The 24024-nt window shown below is 45.1% G+C and overlaps 1 protein-coding gene across 1 annotated transcript in view; it reads right to left on the bottom strand.

Moving 5' to 3' along the window:
• LOC110508247 (collagen alpha-1(XI) chain) overlaps positions 1-24024 on the bottom strand; it is a 234535-nt gene that overhangs the window by 68620 nt on the left and 141891 nt on the right. Inside the window, exons 29-39 of the mRNA XM_036965973.1 lie at positions 20721-20882; positions 20548-20601; positions 13675-13728; positions 11481-11525; positions 11320-11373; positions 10088-10132; positions 9849-9902; positions 5293-5400; positions 4496-4603; positions 2308-2397; positions 378-431 (exon numbers count right to left, since the gene is read on the bottom strand). Of these exons, the coding sequence (XP_036821868.1) occupies positions 378-431; positions 2308-2397; positions 4496-4603; positions 5293-5400; positions 9849-9902; positions 10088-10132; positions 11320-11373; positions 11481-11525; positions 13675-13728; positions 20548-20601; positions 20721-20882 (828 nt within the window). The remainder of the gene's footprint in view (positions 1-377; positions 432-2307; positions 2398-4495; positions 4604-5292; positions 5401-9848; positions 9903-10087; positions 10133-11319; positions 11374-11480; positions 11526-13674; positions 13729-20547; positions 20602-20720; positions 20883-24024) is intronic.

The raw sequence follows: 24024 nt of genomic DNA, 5'->3' as shown, positions 1-24024 counted from the left end.
CTATAATCACACCTCACTATGGACCAACCACCTGCCCTGCCTACCAGCCTACCAGGCTATAATCACACCTCATTATGGACCAACCACCTGCCCTGCCTACTGGAGTGGAGTGACTGTCTGGACCAAGCACCTGCTCTGCCTACCAGGCTATAATCACACCTCATTATGGACCAACCACCTGCCCTGCCTACCAGCCTACCAGTTTATAATCACACCTCATTATGGACCAACCACATGCCCTGCCTACCAGCCTGCCAGGCTATAATCACACCTCATTATGGACCAACTGCTTAACCTCTTCAAAGCCTCTAAAAGTGTTGCTCCGAGTCTCTGTGGGGCGTGAAGCGATGACATAACCATGGTAACGTCATACTTACGATGGGGCCTTGGGCACCCTGTGGTCCTTCGCCTCCCTTCAAACCAGCTGGACCCTGGAAGGAGAGAACGAGAGAGGAGAGGAGGGTTAGACTTTTAACCATTTGTGTCTGGAAGACAGAAAGAAAGTGTGTTGCTGGGCATATGCATACATGAGTGTGTGCGTGTGTGTGTGTGTGTGTGTCTGTGTGTGTCAGTGAGTATTTGAGTGTGTGTGTGTGTGTGTGTGTCAGTGAGTATTTGAGAGAGAGAGAGAGAGAGTGTGTGTGTGTGTGTGTGTGTCAGTGAGTATTTGAGAGTGTGTGTGTGTACTAATCCACAGTGTATTATAATCCTGGAAGAACCCTCTCAACCAAAATTGGAGAACAAAAACCCAATTTGACATTTTTCTCAGTGTTTTCATTGAGGAAATGTATGAGTCTGCTGTTAATGATAATGCAGAGGATTTTCCTGAGGTTGCTGTTGATGCATATCCCACGGTAGTTATTTGTCTCCACTCTTGTGGATTGGGGGTGGGGGGGGGGGGTCGGTCATTGGTTCCAAATTTTGGGGAAGACGCCATAGCCAAGTATGATGTTATAGAGTTTTAGTGTAGCCAATTGGTATATTTTATCATATCATTGTGGGTACCATCAATACCACAGGCCTTGTTGTGTTGGAGGGTTTTTAGTTTAGGTTTTTGCTATAGAGCCAAAAAGACTGGAGAAGTGGTTTACCCATACATCTCTGTTTTGAATAGATAACTCTTCGTGTTGTTGTTTGTTTAGAGTTTTCCAATTTTCCCAGAAGTGGTTAGAGTCTTCAATTTCTGATTTCTGACATGCTGTTCCTTCTTTTTCTGTACTGTATTTCTGTATTGTTTTAGTAATTCACCACAGTGAAGGCGTAGACTCAGGTTTTCTGGGTCTCTATGTTTTTGGTTGGATAGGTTTCTCAATTTCTTTCTTAGGTTTTTGCATTAAATATCAAACCATTTTTCATTGTTGTTAATTTTCTTAGGTTTTCTGCTTGAATTTGTTTTATATGATAAGAAAGCTGAAAGTTCAAATATACTGTTTAGGTTTTCTACTGCCAGTTAACACCTTCACAATTACAGTGGAACGTTTTGTCCAGGAAAAGGGATTGAATTAATTGTTTTTGGTAGGTTTCTACAACACTTTCCTTCCGTCTATATAATTTCTTAATATTGTGTAGTTTCTTTGGTTTTGATGCCTCATGATTGAGCAAAGCTCTGTTCAGGTTGAAGTAGACTGTGACCTCTCTCTCTCTCTCTCTCTCTCTCTCTCTCTCTCTTGTTTCAATTCAAGGGCTTTGTTCCCCCTCTCTCTCTCTCTCTCTCTTGTTTCAATTCAAGGGCTTTGTTCCCCCTCTCTCTCTCTCTCTCTCTCTTGTTTCAATTCAAGGGCTTTGTTCCCCCTCTCTCTCTCTCTCTCTCTTGTTTCAATTCAAGGGCTTTGTTCCCCCTCTCTCTCTCTCTCTCTCTCTTGTTTCAATTCAAGGGCTTTGTTCCCCCTCTCTCTCTCTCTCTCTCTTGTTTCAATTCAAGGGCTTTGTTCCCCCTCTCTCTCTCTCTCTTGTTTCAATTCAAGGGCTTTGTTCCCCCTCTCTCTCTCTCTCTCTTGTTTCAATTCAAGGGCTTTGTTCCCCCTCTCTCTCTCTCTCTCTCTTGTTTCAATTCAAGGGCTTTGTTCCCCCTCTCTCCTCTCTCTCTCTCTCTCTCTCTCTCTCTCTCTCCCTCCCTCTCCCCCTCTCCCTGCTGTAGCCCAGAGAGGACATAATGGTAACTGCAGTGTGTGCGTGTGTGTGTGTGTGTGTGTGTGTGTGTGTGTGTGTGTGTGTGTGTGTGTGTGTGTGTGTGTGTGTGTGTGTGTGTGTGTGTGTGTGATAGCTGTTTGGAGCTGGGTGTATCTGTACATGGGAGCTGTGTCTTACGTTAGCCCCGGGAAGACCTCTCTGCCCTGGGAAGCCCCTGAGCCCGGCCGGGCCAACCTTTCCAGACGTTCCCATAGGACCTGGGTCACCCTGGAGGAGAGATAGGAGACAAAGTTGAGACAGAGAATAAATAGTCTGTCAATTGCTGTAGGTGCATATTAACCAACAAGATCATGAACTAAATTTCCTGACTGTATTATACAGTATCTGTATTGGTATTAGTAACAACAGACATTTGATCTTGACAAGCAACACGAAATGACTGTAAAGTCTGAATATGTCTGTAAAGTGGCTCTGGATCAGAGAGTCTGCTAAATGACTCACTACTGTAAGTCTCTCTGGATAAGAGAGTCTGCTAAATGACTCACTACTGTAGTGGCTCTGGATCAGAGAGTCTGCTAAATGACTCACTACTGTAGTGACTCTGGATAAGAGAGTCTGTTAAATGACTCACTACTGTAGTGGCTCTGGATAGGAGAGTCTGCTAAATGACTCACTACTGTAGTGGCTCTGGATAGGAGAGTCTGCTAAATGACTCACTACTGTAGTGGCTCTGGATAAGAGAGTCTGTTAAATGACTCACTACTGTAGTGGCTCTGGATAAGAGAGTCTGCTAAATGACTCACTACTGTAGTGGCTCTGGATAAGAGAGTCTGTTAAATGACTCACTACTGTAGTGGCTCTGGATAAGATAGTCTGCTAAATGACTCACTACTGTAGTGACTCTGGATAAGAGAGTCTGTTAAATGACTCACTACTGTAGTGACTCTGGATAAGAGAGTCTGTTAAATGACTCACTACTGTAGTGGCTCTGGATCAGAGAGTCTGCTAAATGACTCACTACTGTAGTGACTCTGGATAAGAGTGTCTGTTAAATGACTCACTACTGTAGTGGCTCTGGATAAGAGAGTCTGTTAAATGACTCACTACTGTAGTGACTCTGGATAAGAGAGTCTGTTAAATGACTCACTACTGTAGTGGCTCTGGATCAGAGAGTCTGCTAAATGACTCACTACTGTAGTGACTCTGGATAAGAGAGTCTGCTAAATGACTCACTACTGTAGTGACTCTGGATAAGAGAGTCTGTTAAATGACTCACTACTGTAGTGACTCTGGATAAGAGAGTCTGTTAAATGACTCACTACTGTAGTGACTCTGGATAAGAGAGTCTGTTAAATGACTCACTACTGTAGTGGCTCTGGATCAGAGAGTCTGCTAAATGACTCACTACTGTAGTGACTCTGGATAAGAGTGTCTGCTAAATGACTCACTACTGTAGTGGTTCTGGATAAGAGAGTCTGCTAAATGACTCACTACTGTAAGTCTCTCTGGATAAGAGAGTCTGTTAAATGACTCAAATGGAAATGAAATTCCAGTACAGAATAATAGACCAGTGACTGTTATTCGGAGGGGCACCACTTTTATACCTCTCTCACTTCCCCAAACCACTCCAGTCTCTCTCTCTCACTGTTATATTCCTGGGCCAAGATAATCCTGAGCCAAGATAATCAAGTTAAGAGGACGCTACTTTACTGTTCCTTTCTTTGTTTGCTTTCAGCTTAAATCATAGAGGTTAGGTTTACTGTACTGAGTGCTGCAGCAATCATGCAATCTTCATCTCTCTCTCTCCCTCTCCCTCCCTCTCTCTCTCCCTCTCTCTCTTCTCTCTCACTCTCCCTCTCTCTCTCACTCTCACTCTCTCTCCTCTCTCTCTCTCTCTCCCTCTCCCTCCCTCTCTCTCTACCTCTCTCTCTTCTCTCTCACTCTCCCTCTCTCTCTCCCTCCCTCTCTCTCCCTCCATCTCTTCTCTCTCACTCTCCCTCTCTCTCTCTTATCCTAAGAGTCTGTGCCACCTACTCCACATTCACACTTTGAATGTCAATCTAATAATCATCGTCTTCAAGTACATTTTTAGAAGTCATTTGAAAAGAGGTTCTTGGAAAATAACCTGTTGCTTTTTTTCTGTCAAAAAAAGATGGATTCTCAATATTTAGTCAATTGGGGTCATCTGTCAGATACCTGGAAGTGCTATTAGGTTTCCATGACGACAGTAAACGTTGTTGATTGTTCTTGTTCTGGCATTTGAATAGACAGACAAAGCCCATTTACCACGAATGGTATGTTCTTGCCCTGGTCTTGTGCTTTGGCCGGGTGAAACCATTGTCGAGTCATAGGGGAGTTTGTTTACCTTTCCTCCTTCTTTCCCAGCAGATCCAGGTAAACCTTGCTCTCCGGGGGGTCCAGGGGAACCAGGGTGTCCTCTCTCTCCGATGCCGCCGGTCTCTCCCGTTGGTCCCTAACAGACAGACAAAACACCAGCGGGGATTGTTGAAAGACGGGACAATCTCGAAGTATGTAAAGGAATCGTACAATTTCATCAAACTGGATTTATGTCAGACACCATAAAATGCATTTCATTTTTACAATCATTGTCCAACAAGTGTTTAAAGGCCTTGATAGTTTAATTCTAATATGCCATATAAATCTCTCAACGTATTTTTGTTTTGTTTTATAGTGTCATTATTAAATGTTCCAAGGCTAATGTTGTTCCTAGATTTAGAAAATAAATCAACATTCATAAATCAAACATTATCCTTTAGATTTAGCACAGAAAATATTTTAATAGTTTAAGCAAATTAATCCCCAGTTTACAAAAGGCTAATTCATCCCCCTCCTCTCCCCTGTAACTATTCCCCAGGCCGTTGCTGCAAATGAGAACGTGTTCTCAGTCAACTTACCTGGTAAAATAACACATATAAATATATATATATATATATATATATATATATATATTGCAGAACAATGATTCAAAGATTTATATATTTTTTAAATAATTTACCAGAAGCTTTTATTTAAAGCGACTTATGTGTTCATATATTTTGTACGTGTGGGTGGTCCCAGGAATCGAACCCACTATCTTGGCATTGCAAGCAACATTCTCTACCAAATGCTACAGAAGACCCCCGTTTCATGTTTGAACCTTACCTGAGGTCCTACAACACCTCCAGGCCCAGGTGGGCCAGTCTTTCCCTGGAAACCTGTCTCTCCTCTCTGTCCAGGGTGACCAGGCAGTCCGTCTTTACCAGGGGGGCCCTGAGGGAGATGAGATGGACAGGTTCAATTAGTAGGGACCACATGGTTGAAGTCTTTACCAGGGGGGCCCTGAGGGAGATGAGATGGACAGGTTCAGTTAGTAGGGACCACATGGTTGAAGTCTTTACCAGGGGGCCCCTGAGGGAGATGAGATGGACAGGTTCAGTTAGTAGGGACCACATGGTTGAAGTCTTTACCAGGGGGGCCCTGAGGGAGATGAGATGGACAGGTTCAGTTAGTAGGGACCACATGGTTGAAGTCTTTACCAGGGGGCCCTGAGGGAGATGAGATGGACAGGTTCAATTAGTAGGGACCACATGGTTGAAGTCTTTACCAGGGGGGCCCTGAGGGAGATGAGATGGACAGGTTCAGTTAGTAGGGACCACATGGTTGAAGTCTTTACCAGGGGGGCCCTGAGGGAGATGAGATGGACAGGTTCAATTAGTAGGGACCACATGGTTGAAGTCTTTACCAGGGGGGCCCTGAGGGAGATGAGATGGACAGGTTCAATTAGTAGGGACCACATGGTTGAAGTCTTTACCAGGGGGGCCCCTGAGGGAGATGAGATGGACAGGTTCAATTAGTAGGGACCACATGGTTGAAGTCTTTACCAGGGGGGCCCTGAGGGAGATGAGATGGACAGGTTAAGTTAGTAGGGACCACATGGTTGAAGTCTTTACCAGGGGGGCCCTGAGGGAGATGAGATGGACAGGTTCAATTAGTAGGGACCACATGGTTGAAGTCTTTACCGGGGGGGCCCTGAGGGAGATGAGATGGACAGGTTCAATTAGTAGGGACCACATGGTTGAAGTCTTTACCAGGGGGGCCCTGAGGGAGATGAGATGGACAGGTTAAGTTAGTAGGGACCACATGGTTGAAGTCTTTACCAGGGGGGCCCTGAGGGAGATGAGATGGACAGGTTCAATTAGTAGGGACCACATGGTTGAAGTCTTTACCAGGGGGCCCTGAGGGAGATGAGATGGACAGGTTCAATTAGTAGGGACCACATGGTTGAAGTCTTTACCAGGGGGGCCCTGAGGGAGATGAGATGGACAGGTTCAGTTAGTAGGGACCACATGGTTGAAGTCTTTACCAGGGGGGCCCTGAGGGAGATGAGATGGACAGGTTCAGTTAGTAGGGACCACATGGTTGAAGTCTTTACCAGGGGGGCCCTGAGGGAGATGAGATGGACAGGTTCAATTAGTAGGGACCACATGGTTGAAGTCTTTACCAGGGGGCCCCTGAGGGAGATGAGATGGACAGGTTCAGTTAGTAGGGACCACATGGTTGAAGTCTTTACCAGGGGGCCCCTGAGGGAGATGAGATGGACAGGTTCAATTAGTAGGGACCACATGGTTGAAGTCTTTACCAGGGGGGCCCCTGAGGGAGATGAGATGGACAGGTTCAATTAGTAGGGACCACATGGTTGAAGTCTTTACCAGGGGGCCCCTGAGGGAGATGAGATGGACAGGTTCAGTTAGTAGGGACCACATGGTTGAAGTCTTTACCAGGGGGGCCCTGAGGGAGATGAGATGGACAGGTTCAATTAGTAGGGACCACATGGTTGAAGTCTTTACCAGGGGGGCCCTGAGGGAGATGAGATGGACAGGTTCAGTTAGTAGGGACCACATGGTTGAAGTCTTTACCAGGGGCCCCTGAGGGAGATGAGATGGACAGGTTCAATTAGTAGGGACCACATGGTTGAAGTCTTTACCAGGGGGGCCCTGAGGGAGATGAGATGGACAGGTTCAGTTAGTAGGGACCACATGGTTGAAGTCTTTACCAGGGGGGCCCTGAGGGAGATGAGATGGACAGGTTCAGTTAGTAGGGACCACATGGTTGAAGTCTTTACCAGGGGGGCCCTGAGGGAGATGAGATGGACAGGTTCAGTTAGTAGGGACCACATGGATAAAGTCTTTACCAGGGGGGCCCTGAGGGAGATGAGATGGACAGGTTCAGTTAGTAGGGACCACATGGTTGAAGTCTTTACCAGGGGGGCCCTGAGGGAGATGAGATGGACAGGTTCAGTTAGTAGGGACCACATGGATAAAGTCTTTACCAGGGGGCCCCTGAGGGAGATGAGATTGACAGGTTCAGTTAGTAGGGACCACATGGTTGAAGTCTTTACCACGGGGGCCCTGAGGGAGATGAGATGGACAGGTTCAGTTAGTAGGGACCACATGGTTGAAGTCTTTACCAGGGGGGCCCTGAGGGAGATGAGATGGACAGGTTCAGTTAGTAGGGACCACATGGTTGAAGTCTTTACCAGGGGGCCCTGAGGGAGATGAGATGGACAGGTTCAATTAGTAGGGACCACATGGTTGAAGTCTTTACCAGGGGGGCCCTGAGGGAGATGAGATGGACAGGTTCAATTAGTAGGGACCACATGGTTGAAGTCTTTACCAGGGGGCCCCTGAGGGAGATGAGATGGACAGGTTCAATTAGTAGGGACCACATGGTTGAAGTCTTTACCAGGGGGGCCCTGAGGGAGATGAGATGGACAGGTTCAATTAGTAGGGACCACATGGTTGAAGTCTTTACCAGGGGGGCCCTGAGGGAGATGAGATGGACAGGTTTAGTTAGTAGGGACCACATGGTTGAAGTCTTTACCAGGGGGGCCCTGAGGGAGATGAGATGGACAGGTTCAATTAGTAGGGACCACATGGTTGAAGTCTTTACCAGGGGGGCCCTGAGGGAGATGAGATGGACAGGTTCAATTAGTAGGGACCACATGGTTGAAGTCTTTACCAGGGGGGCCCTGAGGGAGATGAGATGGACAGGTTTAGTTAGTAGGGACCACATGGTTGAAGTCTTTACCAGGGGGGCCCTGAGGGAGATGAGATGGACAGGTTCAGTTAGTAGGGACCACATGGTTGAAGTCTTTACCAGGGGGGCCCCTGAGGGAGATGAGATGGACAGGTTCAATTAGTAGGGACCACATGGTTGAAGTCTTTACCAGGGGGGCCCCTGAGGGAGATGAGATGGACAGGTTCAGTTAGTAGGGACCACATGGTTGAAGTAGACGATAACCATGAACTCTTTTACTTTGTACCATCAACAATTTTAAAGTAGAGGGGAGGGTACTAATGTTAAGATCCTTAGGTCCTGGGAAGGGTACTAATGTTAAGATCCTTAGGTCCTGGGAAGGGTACTAATGTTAAGATCCTTAGGTCCTGGGAAGGGTACTAATGTTAAGATCCTTAGGTCCTGGGAAGGGTACTAATGTTAAGATCCTTAGGTCCTGGGAAGGGTACTAATGTTAAGATCCTTAGGTCCTGGGAAGGGTACTAATGTTAAGATCCTTAGGTCCTGGGGAGGGTACTAATGTTAAGATCCTTAGGTCCTGGGAAGGGTACTAATGTTAAGATCCTTAGGTCCTGGGAAGGGTACTAATGTTAAGATCCTTAGGTCCTGGGGAGGGTACTAATGTTAAGATCCTTAGGTCCTGGGAAGGGTACTAATGTTAAGATCCTTAGGTCCTGGGAAGGGTACTAATGTTAAGATCCTTAGGTCCTGGGAAGGGTACTAATGTTAAGATCCTTAGGTCCTGGGAAGGGTACTAATGTTAAGATCCTCAGGTCCTGGGAAGGGTACTAATGTTAAGATCCTTAGGTCCTGGGAAGGGTACTAATGTTAAGATCCTTAGGTCCTGGGAAGGGTACTAATGTTAAGATCCTTAGGTCCTGGGAAGGGTACTAATGTTAAGATCCTTAGGTCCTGGGAAGGGTACTAATGTTAAGATCCTTAGGTCCTGGGAAGGGTACTAATGTTAAGATCCTTAGGTCCTGGGAAGGGTACTAATGTTAAGATCCTTAGGTCCTGGGAAGGGTACTAATGTTAAGATCCTTAGGTCCTGGGAAGGGTACTAATGTTAAGATCCTTAGGTCCTGGGAAGGGTACTAATGTTAAGATCCTTAGGTCCTGGGAAGGGTACTAATGTTAAGATCCTTAGGTCCTGGGAAGGGTACTAATGTTAAGATCCTTAGGTCCTGGGAAGGGTACTAATGTTAAGATCCTTAGGTCCTGGGAAGGGTACTAATGTTAAGATCCTTAGGTCCTGGGAAGGGTACTTACGTTCGGGCCCTTAGGTCTTGGGAAGGGTACTTACGTTAGGGCCCTTATGTCTTGGGAAGGGTACTTACGTTAGGGCACTTAGGTTCTGGGAAGGGTACTTACGTTAGGGCCCTTATGTCCTGGGAAGGGTACTTACGTTAGGGCCCTTAGGTTCTGGGAAGGGTACTTACGTTAGGGCACTTAGGTTCTGGGAAGGGTACTTACGTTAGGGCCCTTAGGTCTTGGGAAGGGTACTTACATTAGGGCCCTTAGGTCTTGGGAAGGGTACTTACATTAGGGCCCTTAGGTCCCGGGAAGGGTACTTACGTTAGGGCCCTTAGGTCCCGGGAAGGGTACTTACGTTAGGGCCCTTAGGTCTTGGGAAGGGTACTTACGTTAGGGCCCTTAGGTCCTGGGAATCCAGCTGGCCCCTGGGGTCCTTGGGGTCCCTGAGATAAAAGAAGAAAAGATGAACTTTAGAAAACCTCAACCCTCATCACATGTGACTCCCCATTGGGTTCTTTCACAAACAAATCAAAAACATCTCAGTGATTTGTATCTCATAAGGAAGTTGGTCAAAGACAATGCCCTTTTATTATAAGGGTTGACTGGAAAAACACAGACTAGAACTCACTCTCTCTCCTGGTCCACCTGGAGGCCCGTCATTACCTGATGTTCCCTGTGGAGGCAGCAGATACAGAGACATAGTCAGATACAGAGACAGTCTGATACAGAGACAGTCAGATACAGAGACAGTCAGATACAGAGACATAGTCAGATACAGAGACAGTCTGATACAGAGACAGTCAGATACAGAGACAGTCAGATATAGAGACATAGTCAGATACAGAGACAGTCTGATACAGAGACAGTCAGATACAGAGACAGTCTGATACAGAGACAGTCAGATACAGAGACAGTCAGATACAGAGACAGTCTGATACAGAGACAGTCTGATACAGAGACAGTCAGATACAGAGACAGTCAGATACAGAGACAGTCTGATACAGAGACAGTCTGATACAGAGACAGTCAGATACAGAGACAGTCAGATACAGAGACAGTCTGATACAGAGGCAGTCTGTGAAGGTTAGTAATGAACACACTACAGACAGAGACTGTCAGAGGTCAGAGGTCAGAGTCATTGACATTGTACTGTATTATGTATAGTGACAGGTGATATGGAAAATACATTCTGTGTGTAAACTAAAGAAATAATAATATAATAATAACAATAATAATAACAATAACAACAATAATAATAATAATAATAACAATAATAATAACAATAACAACAATAGTAATAATAATAATAACAATAACAACAATATTAATAATAATAATAACAATAACAACAATAGTAATAATAATAATAACAATAACAACAATAGTAATAATAATAACAATAATAATAACAATAACAACAATAGTAATAATAATATTAACAATAACAACAATAGTAATAATAATAATAACAATAATAATAACAATAACAACAATAACAATAGTAATAATAATAATAACAATAACAACAATCGTAATAATAATAATAACAATAAAACATATACATAATAATAATAATACAAATATTTAAAAAATTGCAATAATAATAATAATCATAATGATCATAATAATAACAAAATTATAATACATTTCACTTGTACTTTTCATGACACAGTTATCTAAAAAAATACAATTAAAAAAGATACCTTTAGAATCAGGTGAAATAGCAGTATTGTGCTAGGTTCTAAAATACAACTTCAATTGGGAGGACTACGAGAAGGACAGTCTGTAGAAGTGGGTTTTAAGGCCAGTTTTAAAAAAAAAATGGATGATTAAAATATGATACTTGAGTTAGAGACTGACCTTAGCACCTGGCTTTCCAGTTGGTCCCCTGGCACCTCTTCCACCACGGGGACCCTAGATTACAGGAACACAGAGATGACCAATCATCAGCAACTCGGAGATGGTGTTGTGTTAGAGAGAGAATAGACTGCGGACCGACTGATGAGTTTCCAGGTTCTTACCGTTGGGCCACGTTGTCCCCTGGGTCCGGATTTACCAGCGATACCCTGCAATACACAACCACACAAGCATTTTATTTATTCATGAGACCATGGGTTCAAAGCATAAACACTGTTATACTGACAAAGAAAGAAAACTGCATCATTCTATAGTTAAATATATTGACAGAAAACCTTTTTGCAAACAGTAATTATAGATGAATCTATTCACACAGATGAAGTTTAGACCTCCAAGAAAGTCTTAAAAGTCTTTGAAACATTCTACAGCTCAGAGAAGACAAGACTCCTCCGCTGCTCTGTGAGTTTAGAGTCTGAGTCAGAGCTACACCTTTCAGAGAAATAAAGAATAAAATCAGAGCAAGCTGTAAGGAGAAACCCACATTACTCAGAGGCACTTGACAGCCTGACCTGCCTGTCAACTCGTGACGATATTGGCTCCTGAGGTGTCTAGGGTGCCGTGTCCCAAATGGCACCCGATTCCCTACGTAGTACAGTACTGTACTGTAGCACGCTCAAATGTAGTGCCCTATATAGGGAATAGGGTGCTAATTAGGACACAAGGTAGGATGTCCACTCTTCACTCTTCACTGTCTGTTTGAGAGGGAAGGAGCTTGTTTCAGCATTTCTCTTTCCCTCTCTTACTTCCTCCAATGCCTCTCTCCTCCATCCCCCTCCAGTTCCCCACCTCACCCTCCACCCCTCCCCTTCACCATCTCACCTTCCACCCATCCCCTTCCCAACCTCACCCTCCATCCCCCCACTCTCCTACCTCACCCTCCACCCCTCCCCTTCCCCATCTCACCCTCCACCAATCCCCTTCCCCATCTCACCCTCCACCCCTCCCCTTCCCCATCTCACCCTCCACCAATCCCCTTCCCAGCCTCACCCTCCACCCATCCCCTTCCCAGCCTCACCCTCCACCCCTCCCCTTCCCTGCCTCACCCTCCACCCATCCCCTTCCCAGCCTCACCCTCCACCCCTCCCCTTCCCTGCCTCACCCTCCACCCATCCCCTTCCCAGCCTCACCCTCCACCCCTCCCCTTCCCTGCCTCACCCTCCCCTTCCCTGCCTCACCCTCCACCCATCCCCTTCCCAGCCTCACCCTCCACCCATCCCCTTCCCAGCCTCACCCTCCACCCATCCCCTTCCCAGCCTCACCCTCCACCCATCCCCTTCCGAGCCTCACCCTCCACCCCTCCCCTTACCAGCCTCACCCTCCATTTTGACAGTAGTTATTGTCTCTACTGTCCTAGTTTACTTTACTTTGGCTCAGTGGTCTAAGACACTGAGTGACTCAGCGGTCTAATACACTGAGTGGCTCAGCGGTCTAATACACTGAGTGACTCAGCGGACTAAGACACTGAGTGACTCAGCGGTCTAATATACTGAGTGACTCAGCGGTCTAATATACTGAGTGACTCAGCGGTCTAATATACTGAGTGACTCAGCGGTCTAATACACTGAGTGACTCAGCGGTCTAAGACACTGAGTGACTCAGCGGTCTAATACACTGAGTGACTCAGCGGTCTAAGACACTGACTGAGTGACTCAGTGGTCTAATATACTGAGTGACTCAGCGGTCTAAGACACAGAGTGACTCAGCGGTCTAATACACTGAGTGACTCAGCGGTCTAAGACACTGAGTGACTCAGCGGTCTAATATACTGAGTGACTCAGCGGTCTAATACACTGAGTGACTCAGCGGTCTAAGACACTGAGTGACTCAGCGGACTAAGACACTGAGTGACTCAGCGGTCTAAGACACTGAGATGCTCAGCGGTCTAATACACTGAGTGACTCAGCGGTCTAAGATACAGAGTGACTCAGCGGTCTAATACACTGAGTGACTCAGCGGTCTAAGACACTGAGTGACTCAGCGGTCTAATACACTGAGTGACTCAGCGGTCTAAGACACAGAGTGACTCAGCGGTCTTGGCTCTTTGCTCTCTAACGACTTCTTGTGGCGGGTTCGGTTGTCAGTTGAATGGTGTTTCTTGGCTTCCAGGTTTAGCCGGCGGGGGTTAAGAAGCGCGGCTTGGCAGGTCATGTTTCGGAGGACGCATGACTTGACCTTTGCCTCTCCCGAGCTCGTTGGGGAGTTGTAGTGATGAGACAAGATTGTAATCATGAAAAAAAGGGGGGGTAATAATAATTGAAAAAAAGATATTAAGTAATGTAGTGATCTAAAGAGCCTCACCCTTCCTCCTTTTTCTCCGTTGGAGCCGGGGAATCCAGGGAAGCCATTGGAGCCCTGTGAAACAGAGAGATTGTTAGAGAGTTGAAGAGCTGATAAGAAGAGATGCTCTACTGTAGCCTCTGCCCTTTCTATCCAAGTCCCAAGAGAGAATATTTGATTTGATTTATTAGGATCCTATTTATCCGACGCAAATGGTAACAGCTAGTCTTACTGGGGTCCTACAAATAACGAAGAAGACATTACAGAGAAAAGACGTTTGACATACATTAGAAAACATTAACATGTATCTATCAGTTACACACACATGTCAGTACATACACACCACAACATGTAGGTCACATGTCAGTACATACACACCACAACAAGTAGGTCACATGTCAGTACATACACACAACAAGTAGGTCACATGTCAGTACATACACACAACAAGTAGGTCACATGTCAGTACATACACACCACAACAAGTAGGTCACATGTGGGAGAGGCGTTGTTCCGTGATGCTACTTTATCTGTTGTTTGAAACCAGGTTTGCTGTTCCCTTGAATTATATGAGATGGCTCCTGGCTCTGTGTAATACTATACGTTTCCTTGAATTTGTTCTGGACCTGGGGACTGTGAAAAGACCCCTGGTGGCATGTCTGGTGGGATAAGTGTGTGTGTCAGAGCTGTGTGTAAGTTGACTATGCAAACAATTTGGGATTTTCAACACATTCATGTTTCTTATAAAAAGAAGTGATGCAGTCAGTCTCTCCTCAACTCTTGGCCAAGAGAGACTGGCATGCATAGTATTTATATCAGCCCTCTGATTACAATGAAGAGCAAAACGTGTCGCTCTGTTCTGGGTCAGCTGCAGCTTAGCGAGGTCTTTCCTTGCAGCACTGGACCACACGACTGGACAATAATCAAGGTAAGACAAAACTAGAGGCAGGACGTGCTTTTTGGAGTGTGGAGTCAAAAAAATGTTTTTAAAGACAGACAGACCTCTCCCCATCTTTACAACCATTGAATCTATATGTTTTGACAATGACAGTCTATAATCTAAGATAACAACAAGTTATTTAGTCTCTTCAACTTGTTCAACAGCCACACCATTAATTACCAGATTCAGCAGAGGTCTAGAGTTTAGGGAATATGTTGTGACAAATACAATGCTCTTACTTTTAGAGATGTTCAGTTTATTGGCCACCCATGCCAAAACTGTCTCCAACTCTTTGTTTAGGGTTTCAGTGACTTCATTAGCTGTGTTTGTTGATGCGTATATGGTTGAATCATCAGCATACATGGACACACAGGCTTTGTTTAATGCCAGTGGCAGGTCATTGGTAAAATTAGAGAAAAGAGTAGAGGGCCTAGAGAGCGGCCCTGTGGTACACCACACTTTACATGAAAACCCTCTGAGTTCTATTAGATAGACGGCTCTGAATCCACGATATGGCCGAAGGTTGAAAAGCCGTTAGAAATATGTTTTTTCAACAACAGGTTATGGTCAGTAATATCAAAAGGCTGTACAATATTATTATTATCAATTTCTTTCAACCAATCATCAGTCATTTGTCTCAGTGCAGTACATGTTGAGTACCCTTCTCTATAAGAATGCTGAATGTCTGTTGTTAATTTGTTCACAGAGAAATAGCATTGTATTTGATGAAACACAATTTTGTTAAGAGCTGGCAGCAAGCTGATAGGTCTGCTGTTGGAACCAGTAAAGGCCACTTTACCACTCTTGAGTATCGGAATGACTTTGGCTTCCCTCCAAGGCCTGAGGAGGACAAAGACTTTCCTCTAGACTCAGATTAAAGATCTGACAGATAGGAGTGACTATAGAGTCAGCTACCATCCTCAGTAGCTTTCCTTCTAAGTTGTCAATGTCATGAGGTTTGTCATCATTGATGAACAACATAAAGGGACACATGGGAATCATGGTAAAAGAGCCGAAGAAGGAATCCAGAGGATCTTACCAATGAAGCTTCCCTTCAAGAAGCATTGACAATACAGACAAAGTAAGAAACAACGTTAGAGTTGATGTGCTCCATTGCACACATAGCAAAGTGTCTACTTTAAATGGCAGAAGTGTTTACGTATGTGTATGCTCTCTCGTACAGAATGTCCATCTGTCTGCCTGTGTATGCTCTCTCATACAGAATGTCCATCTGTCTGTCTGTGAATGCTCTCTCGTACAGAATGTCCATCTGTCTGCCTGTGTATGCTCTCTCATTCAGAATGTCCATCTGTCTGCCTGTGTATGCTCTCTCATACAGAATGTCCATCTGTCTGCCTGTGTATGCTCTCTCATACAGAATGTCCATCTGTCTGCCTGTGTATGCTCTCTCGTACAGAATGTCCATCTGTCTGCCTGTGTATGCTCTCTCATACAGAATGTCCATCTGTCTGCCTGTGTATGCTCTCTCATACAGAATGTCCATCTGTCTGCCTGTGTATGCTCTCTCATACAGAATGTCCATCTGTCTGCCTGTGTATGCTCTCTCATACAGAATGTCCATCTGTCTGCCTGTGTATGCTCTCTCATACAGAATGTCCATCTGTCTGCCTGTGTATGCTCTCTCATACAGAATGTCCATCTGTCTGCCTGTGTATGCTCTCTCATACAGAATGTCCATCTGTCTGCCTGTGTATGCTCTCTCATACAGAATGTATACGTCCATCTGTCTGCCTGTGTATGCTCTCTCATTCAGAATGTGTACGTCCATCTGTCTGCCTGTGTATGGTCTCTCATACAGAATGTCCATCTGTCTGCCTGTGTATGCTCTCTCATACAGAATGTCCATCTGTCTGCCTGTGTATGCTCTCTCATACAGAATGTCCATCTGTCTGCCTGTGTATGCTCTCTCATACAGAATGTCCATCTGTCTGCCTGTGTATGCTCTCTCGTACAGAATGTACATCTGTCTGCCTGTGTATGCTCTCTCGTACAGAATGTCCATCTGTCTGCCTGTGTATACTCTCTCGTACAGAATGTCCATCTGTCTGCCTGTGTATGCTCTCTCGTACAGAATGTCCATCTGTCTGCCTGTGTATGCTCTCTCGTACAGAATGTCCATCTGTCTGCCTGTGTATGCTCTCTCATACAGAATGTCCATCTGTCTGCCTGTGTATGCTCTCTCATACAGAATGTCCATCTGTCTGCCTGTGTATGCTCTCTCATACAGAATGTCCATCTGTCTGCCTGTGTATGCTCTCTCATACAGAATGTCCATCTGTCTGCCTGTGTATGCTCTCTCATACAGAATGTGTACGTGCATCTGTCTGCCTGTGTATGCTCTCTCATACAGAATGTCCATCTGTCTGCCTGTGTATGCTCTCTCATACAGAATGTCCATCTGTCTGCCTGTGTATGCTCTCTCACACAGAATGTCCATCTGTCTGCCTGTGTATGCTCTCTCATACAGAATGTCTACGTCCATCTGTCTGCCTGTGTATGCTCTCTCATACAGAATGTGTACGTCCATCTGTCTGCCTGTGTATGCTCTCTCATACAGAATGTGTACGTCCATCTGTCTGCCTGTGTATGCTCTCTCATACAGAATGTCAATCTGTCTGCCTGTGTATGCTCTCTCATACAGAATGTCCATCTGTCTGCTTGTGTATGCTCTCTCATACAGAATGTCCATCTGTCTGCCTGTGTATGCTCTCTCATACAGAATGTCCATCTGTCTGCCTGTGTATGCTCTCTCATACAGAATGTCCAACTGTCTGCCTGTGTATGCTCTCTCATACAGAATGTGTACGTCCATCTGTCTGCCTGTGTATGTGTAGACTAAACCCATTCCTTCAGACAGCATGAAAAACAGTGGAACGTGGAGAGAGAGACAGTGAAAGGGATCTCTGTGGCTTAACTGTTTTCTTTACTGGTAAACTGAATGATTAATAGTGAAGAGGAGAGGATGAGAGGGGTAGAGGAGAGGATGAGAGGAGTAGAGGAGAGGATGAGAGGAGTAGAGGAGAGGAGTAGAGGATGAGAGGAGTAGAGGAGAGGATGAGAGGAGTAGAGGAGAGGATGAGAGGAGTAGAGGAGAGGATGAGAGGAGAGGAGGAGAGGATGAGAGGAGTAGAGGAGTAGAGGAGAGGAGTAGAGGAGAGGATGAGAGGAGTAGAGGAGAGGATGAGAGGAGTAGAGGAGAGGATGAGAGGAGTAGAGGAGAGGATGAGAGGAGTAGAGGAGAGGATGAGAGGAGTAGAGGAGAGGATGAGAGTAGAGGAGAGGATGAGAGGGGTAGAGGAGAGGTTGAGAGGAGTAGAGGAGAGGATGAGAGGAGTAGAGGAGAGGATGAGAGGAGTAGAGGAGAGGAGTAGAGGATGAGAGGAGTAGAGGAGAGGATGAGAGGAGTAGAGGAGAGGATGAGAGGAGTAGAGGAAAGGATGAGAGGAGTAGAGGAGAGGATGAGAGGAGTAGAGGAGAGGATGAGAGGAGAGGAGGAGAGGATGAGAGGAGTAGAGGAGAGGAGTAGAGGAGAGGATGAGAGGAGTAGAGGAGAGGATGAGAGGAGTAGAGGAGAGGATGAGAGGAGTAGAGGAGAGGATGAGAGGAGTAGAGGAAAGGATGAGAGGAGTAGAGGAGAGGATGAGAGGGGTAGAGGAGAGGATGAGAGGAGAGGAGGAGAGGATGAGAGGAGTAGAGGAGAGGATGAGAGGAGTAGAGGAGAGGATGAGAGGGGTAGAGGAGAGGATGAGAGGAGAGGAGGAGAGGATGAGAGGAGTAGAGGAGAGGATGAGAGGAGAGGAGGAGAGGATGAGAGGAGTAGAGGAGAGGATGAGAGGAGTAGAGGAGAGGATGAGAGGAGTAGAGGAAAGGATGAGAGGAGTAGAGGAGAGGATGAGAGGAGTAGAGGAGAGGAGGAGAGGAGTAGAGGAGAGGATGAGAGGAGTAGAGGAGAGGATGAGAGGAGTAGAGGAGAGGATGAGAGGAGTAGAGGAGAGGATGAGAGGAGTAGAGGAGAGGATGAGAGGAGTAGAGGAGAGGATGAGAGGAGTAGAGGAGAGGAGTAGAGGAGAGGATGAGAGGATGAGAGGAGTAGAGGAGAGGATGAGAGGAGTAGAGGAGAGGAGGAGAGGAGTAGAGGAGAGGAGGAGAGGAGTAGAGGAGAGGATGAGAGGAGTAGAGGAGAGGATGAGAGGAGTAGAGGAGTAGAGGAGAGGATGAGAGGAGTAGAGGAGAGGATGAGAGGAGTAGAGGAGAGGAGTAGAGGAGAGGATGAGAGGAGTAGAGGAAAGGATGAGAGGAGTAGAGGAGAGGATGAGAGGAGTAGAGGAGAGGATGAGAGGAGTAGAGGAGAGGATGAGAGGAGTAGAGGAGAGGAGTAGAGGAGAGGATGAGAGGAGTAGAGGAAAGGATGAGAGGAGTAGAGGAGAGGATGAGAGGAGTAGAGGAGAGGATGAGAGGAGTAGAGGAGAGGATGAGAGGAGTAGAGGAGAGGAGTAGAGGAGAGGATGAGAGGAGTAGAGGAAAGGATGAGAGGAGTAGAGGAGAGGATGAGAGGAGTAGAGGAGAGGAGGAGAGGAGTAGAGGAGAGGATGAGAGGAGTAGAGGAGAGGATGAGAGGAGTAGAGGAGAGGATGAGAGGAGTAGAGGAGAGGATGAGAGGAGTAGAGGAGAGGATGAGAGGAGTAGAGGAGAGGATGAGAGGAGTAGAGGAGAGGAGGAGAGGAGTAGAGGAGAGGATGAGAGGAGTAGAGGAGAGGATGAGAGGAGTAGAGGAGAGGAGGAGGAAGAGGAGTAGAGGAGAGGAGTAGAGGAGAGGAGGAGGAAGAGGAGGAGAGCACTGTAATATCACTGTAACATCACTGTAATATCACTGTAACATCACTGTAATATCACTGTAACATCACTGTAATATCACTGTAACATCACTGTAACATCACTGTAACATCACTGTAATATCACTGTAACATCACTGTAATATCACTGTAACATCACTGTAATATCACTGTAATGTCACTGTAACATCACTGTAACATCACTGTAACATCACTGTAATATCACTGTAATATCGCTGTAATATCACTGTAACATCACTGTAACATCACTGTAATATCACTGTAACGTCACTGTAACATCACTGTAATATCACTGTAATATCACTGTAATATCACTGTAACGTCACTGTAATGTCACTGTAATATCACTGTAACGTCACTGTAATGTCACTGTAATGTCACTGTAACATCACTGTAACATCACTGTAATGCCACTGTAACATCACTGTAATGCCACTGTAACATCACTGTAATGCCACTGTAATATCACTGTAACATCACTGTAATATCACTGTAACGTCACTGTAATGTCACTGTAATATCACTGTAACATCACTGTAATATCACTGTAACATCACTGTAATATCACTGTAACGTCACTGTAATGTCACTGTAATATCACTGTAATGTCACTGTAACATCACTGTAACATCACTGTAATGCCACTGTAACATCACTGTAATGCCACTGTAATATCACTGTAATATCACTGTAATATCACTGTAACATCACTGTAACATCACTGTAACATCACTGTAATATCACTGTAATATCACTGTAACATCACTGTAACATCACTGTAATATCACTGTAACGTCACTGTAATGTCACTGTAATATCACTGTAATGTCACTGTAACATCACTGTAACATCACTGTAATGCCACTGTAACATCACTGTAATATCACTGTAACATCATGCTGTGATACGTACACATACAACTGATCATAAAGGCCCAGTGCAGTCAAAAACGTGATTTTACCTGTGTTTTATACATATTTCAGTCACATATAGAGCGAGATTGGTGGTAGAGTCAGTAACACACAGGGAGATAAACGAACACACAGATACCCTAGTCAGTTGTGCGCTGTTATCACATACCTTAGGTCCTTGTCTTCCTGGGTAGCCGGGTAACCCGGGGACACCAAGTTTACCCTAAACAACAACAACAACAACAACAACAACAACAACAACAACAACATAGGGTTAGCAGACTGGCCTGTAAAAACTCATCAAGATAGTGACGATAGTGACATAGAGGTATCAATCAGTACCTTCTCTCCAGCAGACCCGATGGGGCCTGCCTCTCCGTTGGGGCCGGATCGACCTTTGGGTCCCTCAGGTCCGTCTTCACCTCTGGCTCCTAGGACACCGAGCTCTCCCTTGTCTCCCTTGATGCCCATGTCTCCTTTGAAACCTGGAAAACCGTCCTCTCCCTGAAACACAGAAGAAAATCTTCAATATATATATATATATATATATATATATATATATATATATATATATATATATATATATATATATATATATATATATATATATATATATATATATATATATATATATATATATATATATATATATATATATATATATATATTGATAAGTTAAAAGGGTCCTCTGAGTCACTTTAAATTGTAATAAAAAAAAAAAACACTATTTAAAATAAAGTATCACATCATACATAAATACCTGTATTAAATATACTGTACATCTTTTCTGTGTTGATTTCACATAAGCATCAAGGCATAAATTGCTTCCAAAGTAAACTTGAATGATAGATGTGGACATCTAGTGGTAATATGATGAAATTGCAGTCACTGAATATAGAGATATAGTGCCACCTGGTGGTCAGACCTCAGAATGCAGTTTGCCAGTGTTGACATTAGAGGCTCTTGGACACAGGATTTCCCAAACTTGGTCTTCAGGACCCCAAGGGGGTGCACGTTTTTATTTTGTCCTAACACTACACAGCTGATTCAAAGCTTGATGATTAGTTGACTGTGTGTTAGGGGTCTCAAGAGGTGAGTTCGGGAAAACCCTGCTCTATCATTTCACACTTCCCATCTTACCTGGGGTCTACTGTAGTCGTCACTTACTGCAACCCAGCAGTGGAGATATCAAGATATCCTTCTACAGCATGTACGTAAGCATTTGTTCACTTCTAACTTTGTTATAAGCCTTTTTTTTGCCATTACGTTGAAAAAAAGCAGACCCAAAATAGAAAGGTCGTTTTTTGTTTTTTAAAAGGAAATCTTATGGTTCTGCTCCCACGTCTAAACATAGCTGGGTTCATCAGCCCTTCAATCGACCAATGAGCTGGGTTCATCAGCCCTTCAATCGACCAATGAGCTGGGTTCATCAGCCCTTCAATCGACCAATGAGCTGGGTTCATCAGCCCTTCAATCGACCAATGAGCTGGGTTCATCAGCCCTTCAATCGACCAATGAGCTGGGTTCATCAGCCCTTCAATCGACCAATGAGCTGGGTTCATCAGCCCTTCAATCGACCAATGAGCTGGGTTCATCAGCCCTTCAATCGACCAATGTGCTGGGTTCATCAGCCCTTCAATCGACCAATGAGCTGGGTTCATCAGCCCTTCAATCGACCAATGAGCTGGGTTCATCAGCCCTTCAATCGACCAATGTGCTGGGTTCATCAGCCCTTCAATCGACCAATGTGCTGGGTTCATCAGCCCTTCAATCGACCAATGAGCTGTGTTCATCAGCCCTTCAATCGACCAATGAGCTGGGTTCATCAGCCCTTCAATCGACCAATGAGCTGGGTTCATCAGCCCTTCAATCGACCAATGAGCTGGGTTCATCAGCCCTTCAATCGACCAATGTGCTGGGTTCATCAGCCCTTCAATCGACCAATGAGCTGGGTTCATCAGCCCTTCAATCGACCAATGAGCTGGGTTCATCAGCCCTTCAATCGACCAATGAGCTGGGTTCATCAGCCCTTCAATCGACCAATGAGCTGGGTTCATCAGCCCTTCAATCGACCAATGAGCTGGGTTCATCAGCCATTCAATCGACCAATGAGCTGGGTTCATCAGCCTTTTTTCCTGACTCAACAGGAAAATCGACCAATGAGGCAGATAAACAAGCTGAAAAATGCTTATAAAAGTTTAGAGCAGCCGGCGATAACAACGGCAGCCCATCAATCTACTTTTACATCACATTTGCTACTGTTCCCTGTTCGACTTTGGCGTTACGTTAACGCTAGTTAGCATTGGCTGGCAAAAAAAACGGAAAAAAACGACCTCTAACTTCAGTCACACTGCATGAAGAGACATTAAAACGGCCTCTAACTTCAGTCACACTGCATGAAGAGACATTAAAACGACCTCTAACTTCAGTCACACTGCATGAAGAGACATTAAAACGACCTCTAACTTCAGTCACACTGCGTGCAGAGACATTAAAACGACCTCTAACTTCAGTCACACTGCGTGCAGAGACATTAAAACGACCTCTAACTTCAGTCACACTGCGTGCAGAGACATTAAAACGACCTCTAACTTCAGTCACACTGCATGAAGAGACATTAAAACGGCCTCTAACTTCAGTCACACTGCATGAAGAGACATTAAAACGACCTCTAACTTCAGTCACACTGCATGAAGAGACATTAAAACGACCTCTAACTTCAGTCACACTGCGTGCAGAGACATTAAAACGACCTCTAACTTCAGTCACACTGCGTGCAGAGACATTAAAACGACCTCTAACTTCAGTCACACTGCGTGCAGAGACATTAAAACGACCTCTAACTTCAGTCACACTGCGTGCAGAGACATTAAAACGACCTCTAACTTCAGTCACACTGCGTGCAGAGACATTAAAACGGCCTCTAACTTCAGTCACACTGCGTGAAGAGACATTAAAACGGCCTCTAACTTCAGTCACACTGCGTACAGAGACATTAAAACGGCCTCTAACTTCAGTCACACTGCGTGCAGAGACATTAAAACAACCTCTAACTTCAGTCACACTGCGTGCAGAGACATTAAAACGGCCTCTAACTTCAGTCACACTGCATGAAGAGACATTAAAACGGCCTCTAACTTCAGTCACACTGCATGAAGAGACATTAAAACGACCTCTAACTTCAGTCACACTGCATGCAGAGACATTAAAACGGTATCTACAAGTTCATCTGACTCTAGGCATGTAGCACAAAGACTTCAATGCCAGAATCTTGCAATATACCTTTCATGTTTGACACACCCCATTACTACTTAATTGTTTTATTTTACCAGGTACCTTGCCTGAGAACACATTCTCATTCACAGCAACGACCTGGGGAATAGTTACAGGGGAGAGGAGGGGGATGAATGAGCCAATTGTAAACTGGGGATTGTTAGGTGACCGTGATGGTTTGAGGGCCAGATTGGGAATTTAGCCAGGACACCGGGGTTAACACCCCTACTCTTACAATAAGGGCCATGGGATCTTTAATGACCTCAGAGAGTCAGGACACCCGTTAAACATCCCATTTGAAAGACTGCACCCTACACAGTGTCACTGCCCTGGGGCATTGGGATATGTTTTTAAGTCCAGAGGACTGAGTGCC

This window comes from Oncorhynchus mykiss, chromosome 28, assembly GCF_013265735.2.
Source record: "Oncorhynchus mykiss isolate Arlee chromosome 28, USDA_OmykA_1.1, whole genome shotgun sequence".
NCBI lineage: Eukaryota > Metazoa > Chordata > Actinopteri > Salmoniformes > Salmonidae > Oncorhynchus > Oncorhynchus mykiss.
This window is presented reverse-complemented; position numbering and strand designations above follow the sequence as displayed.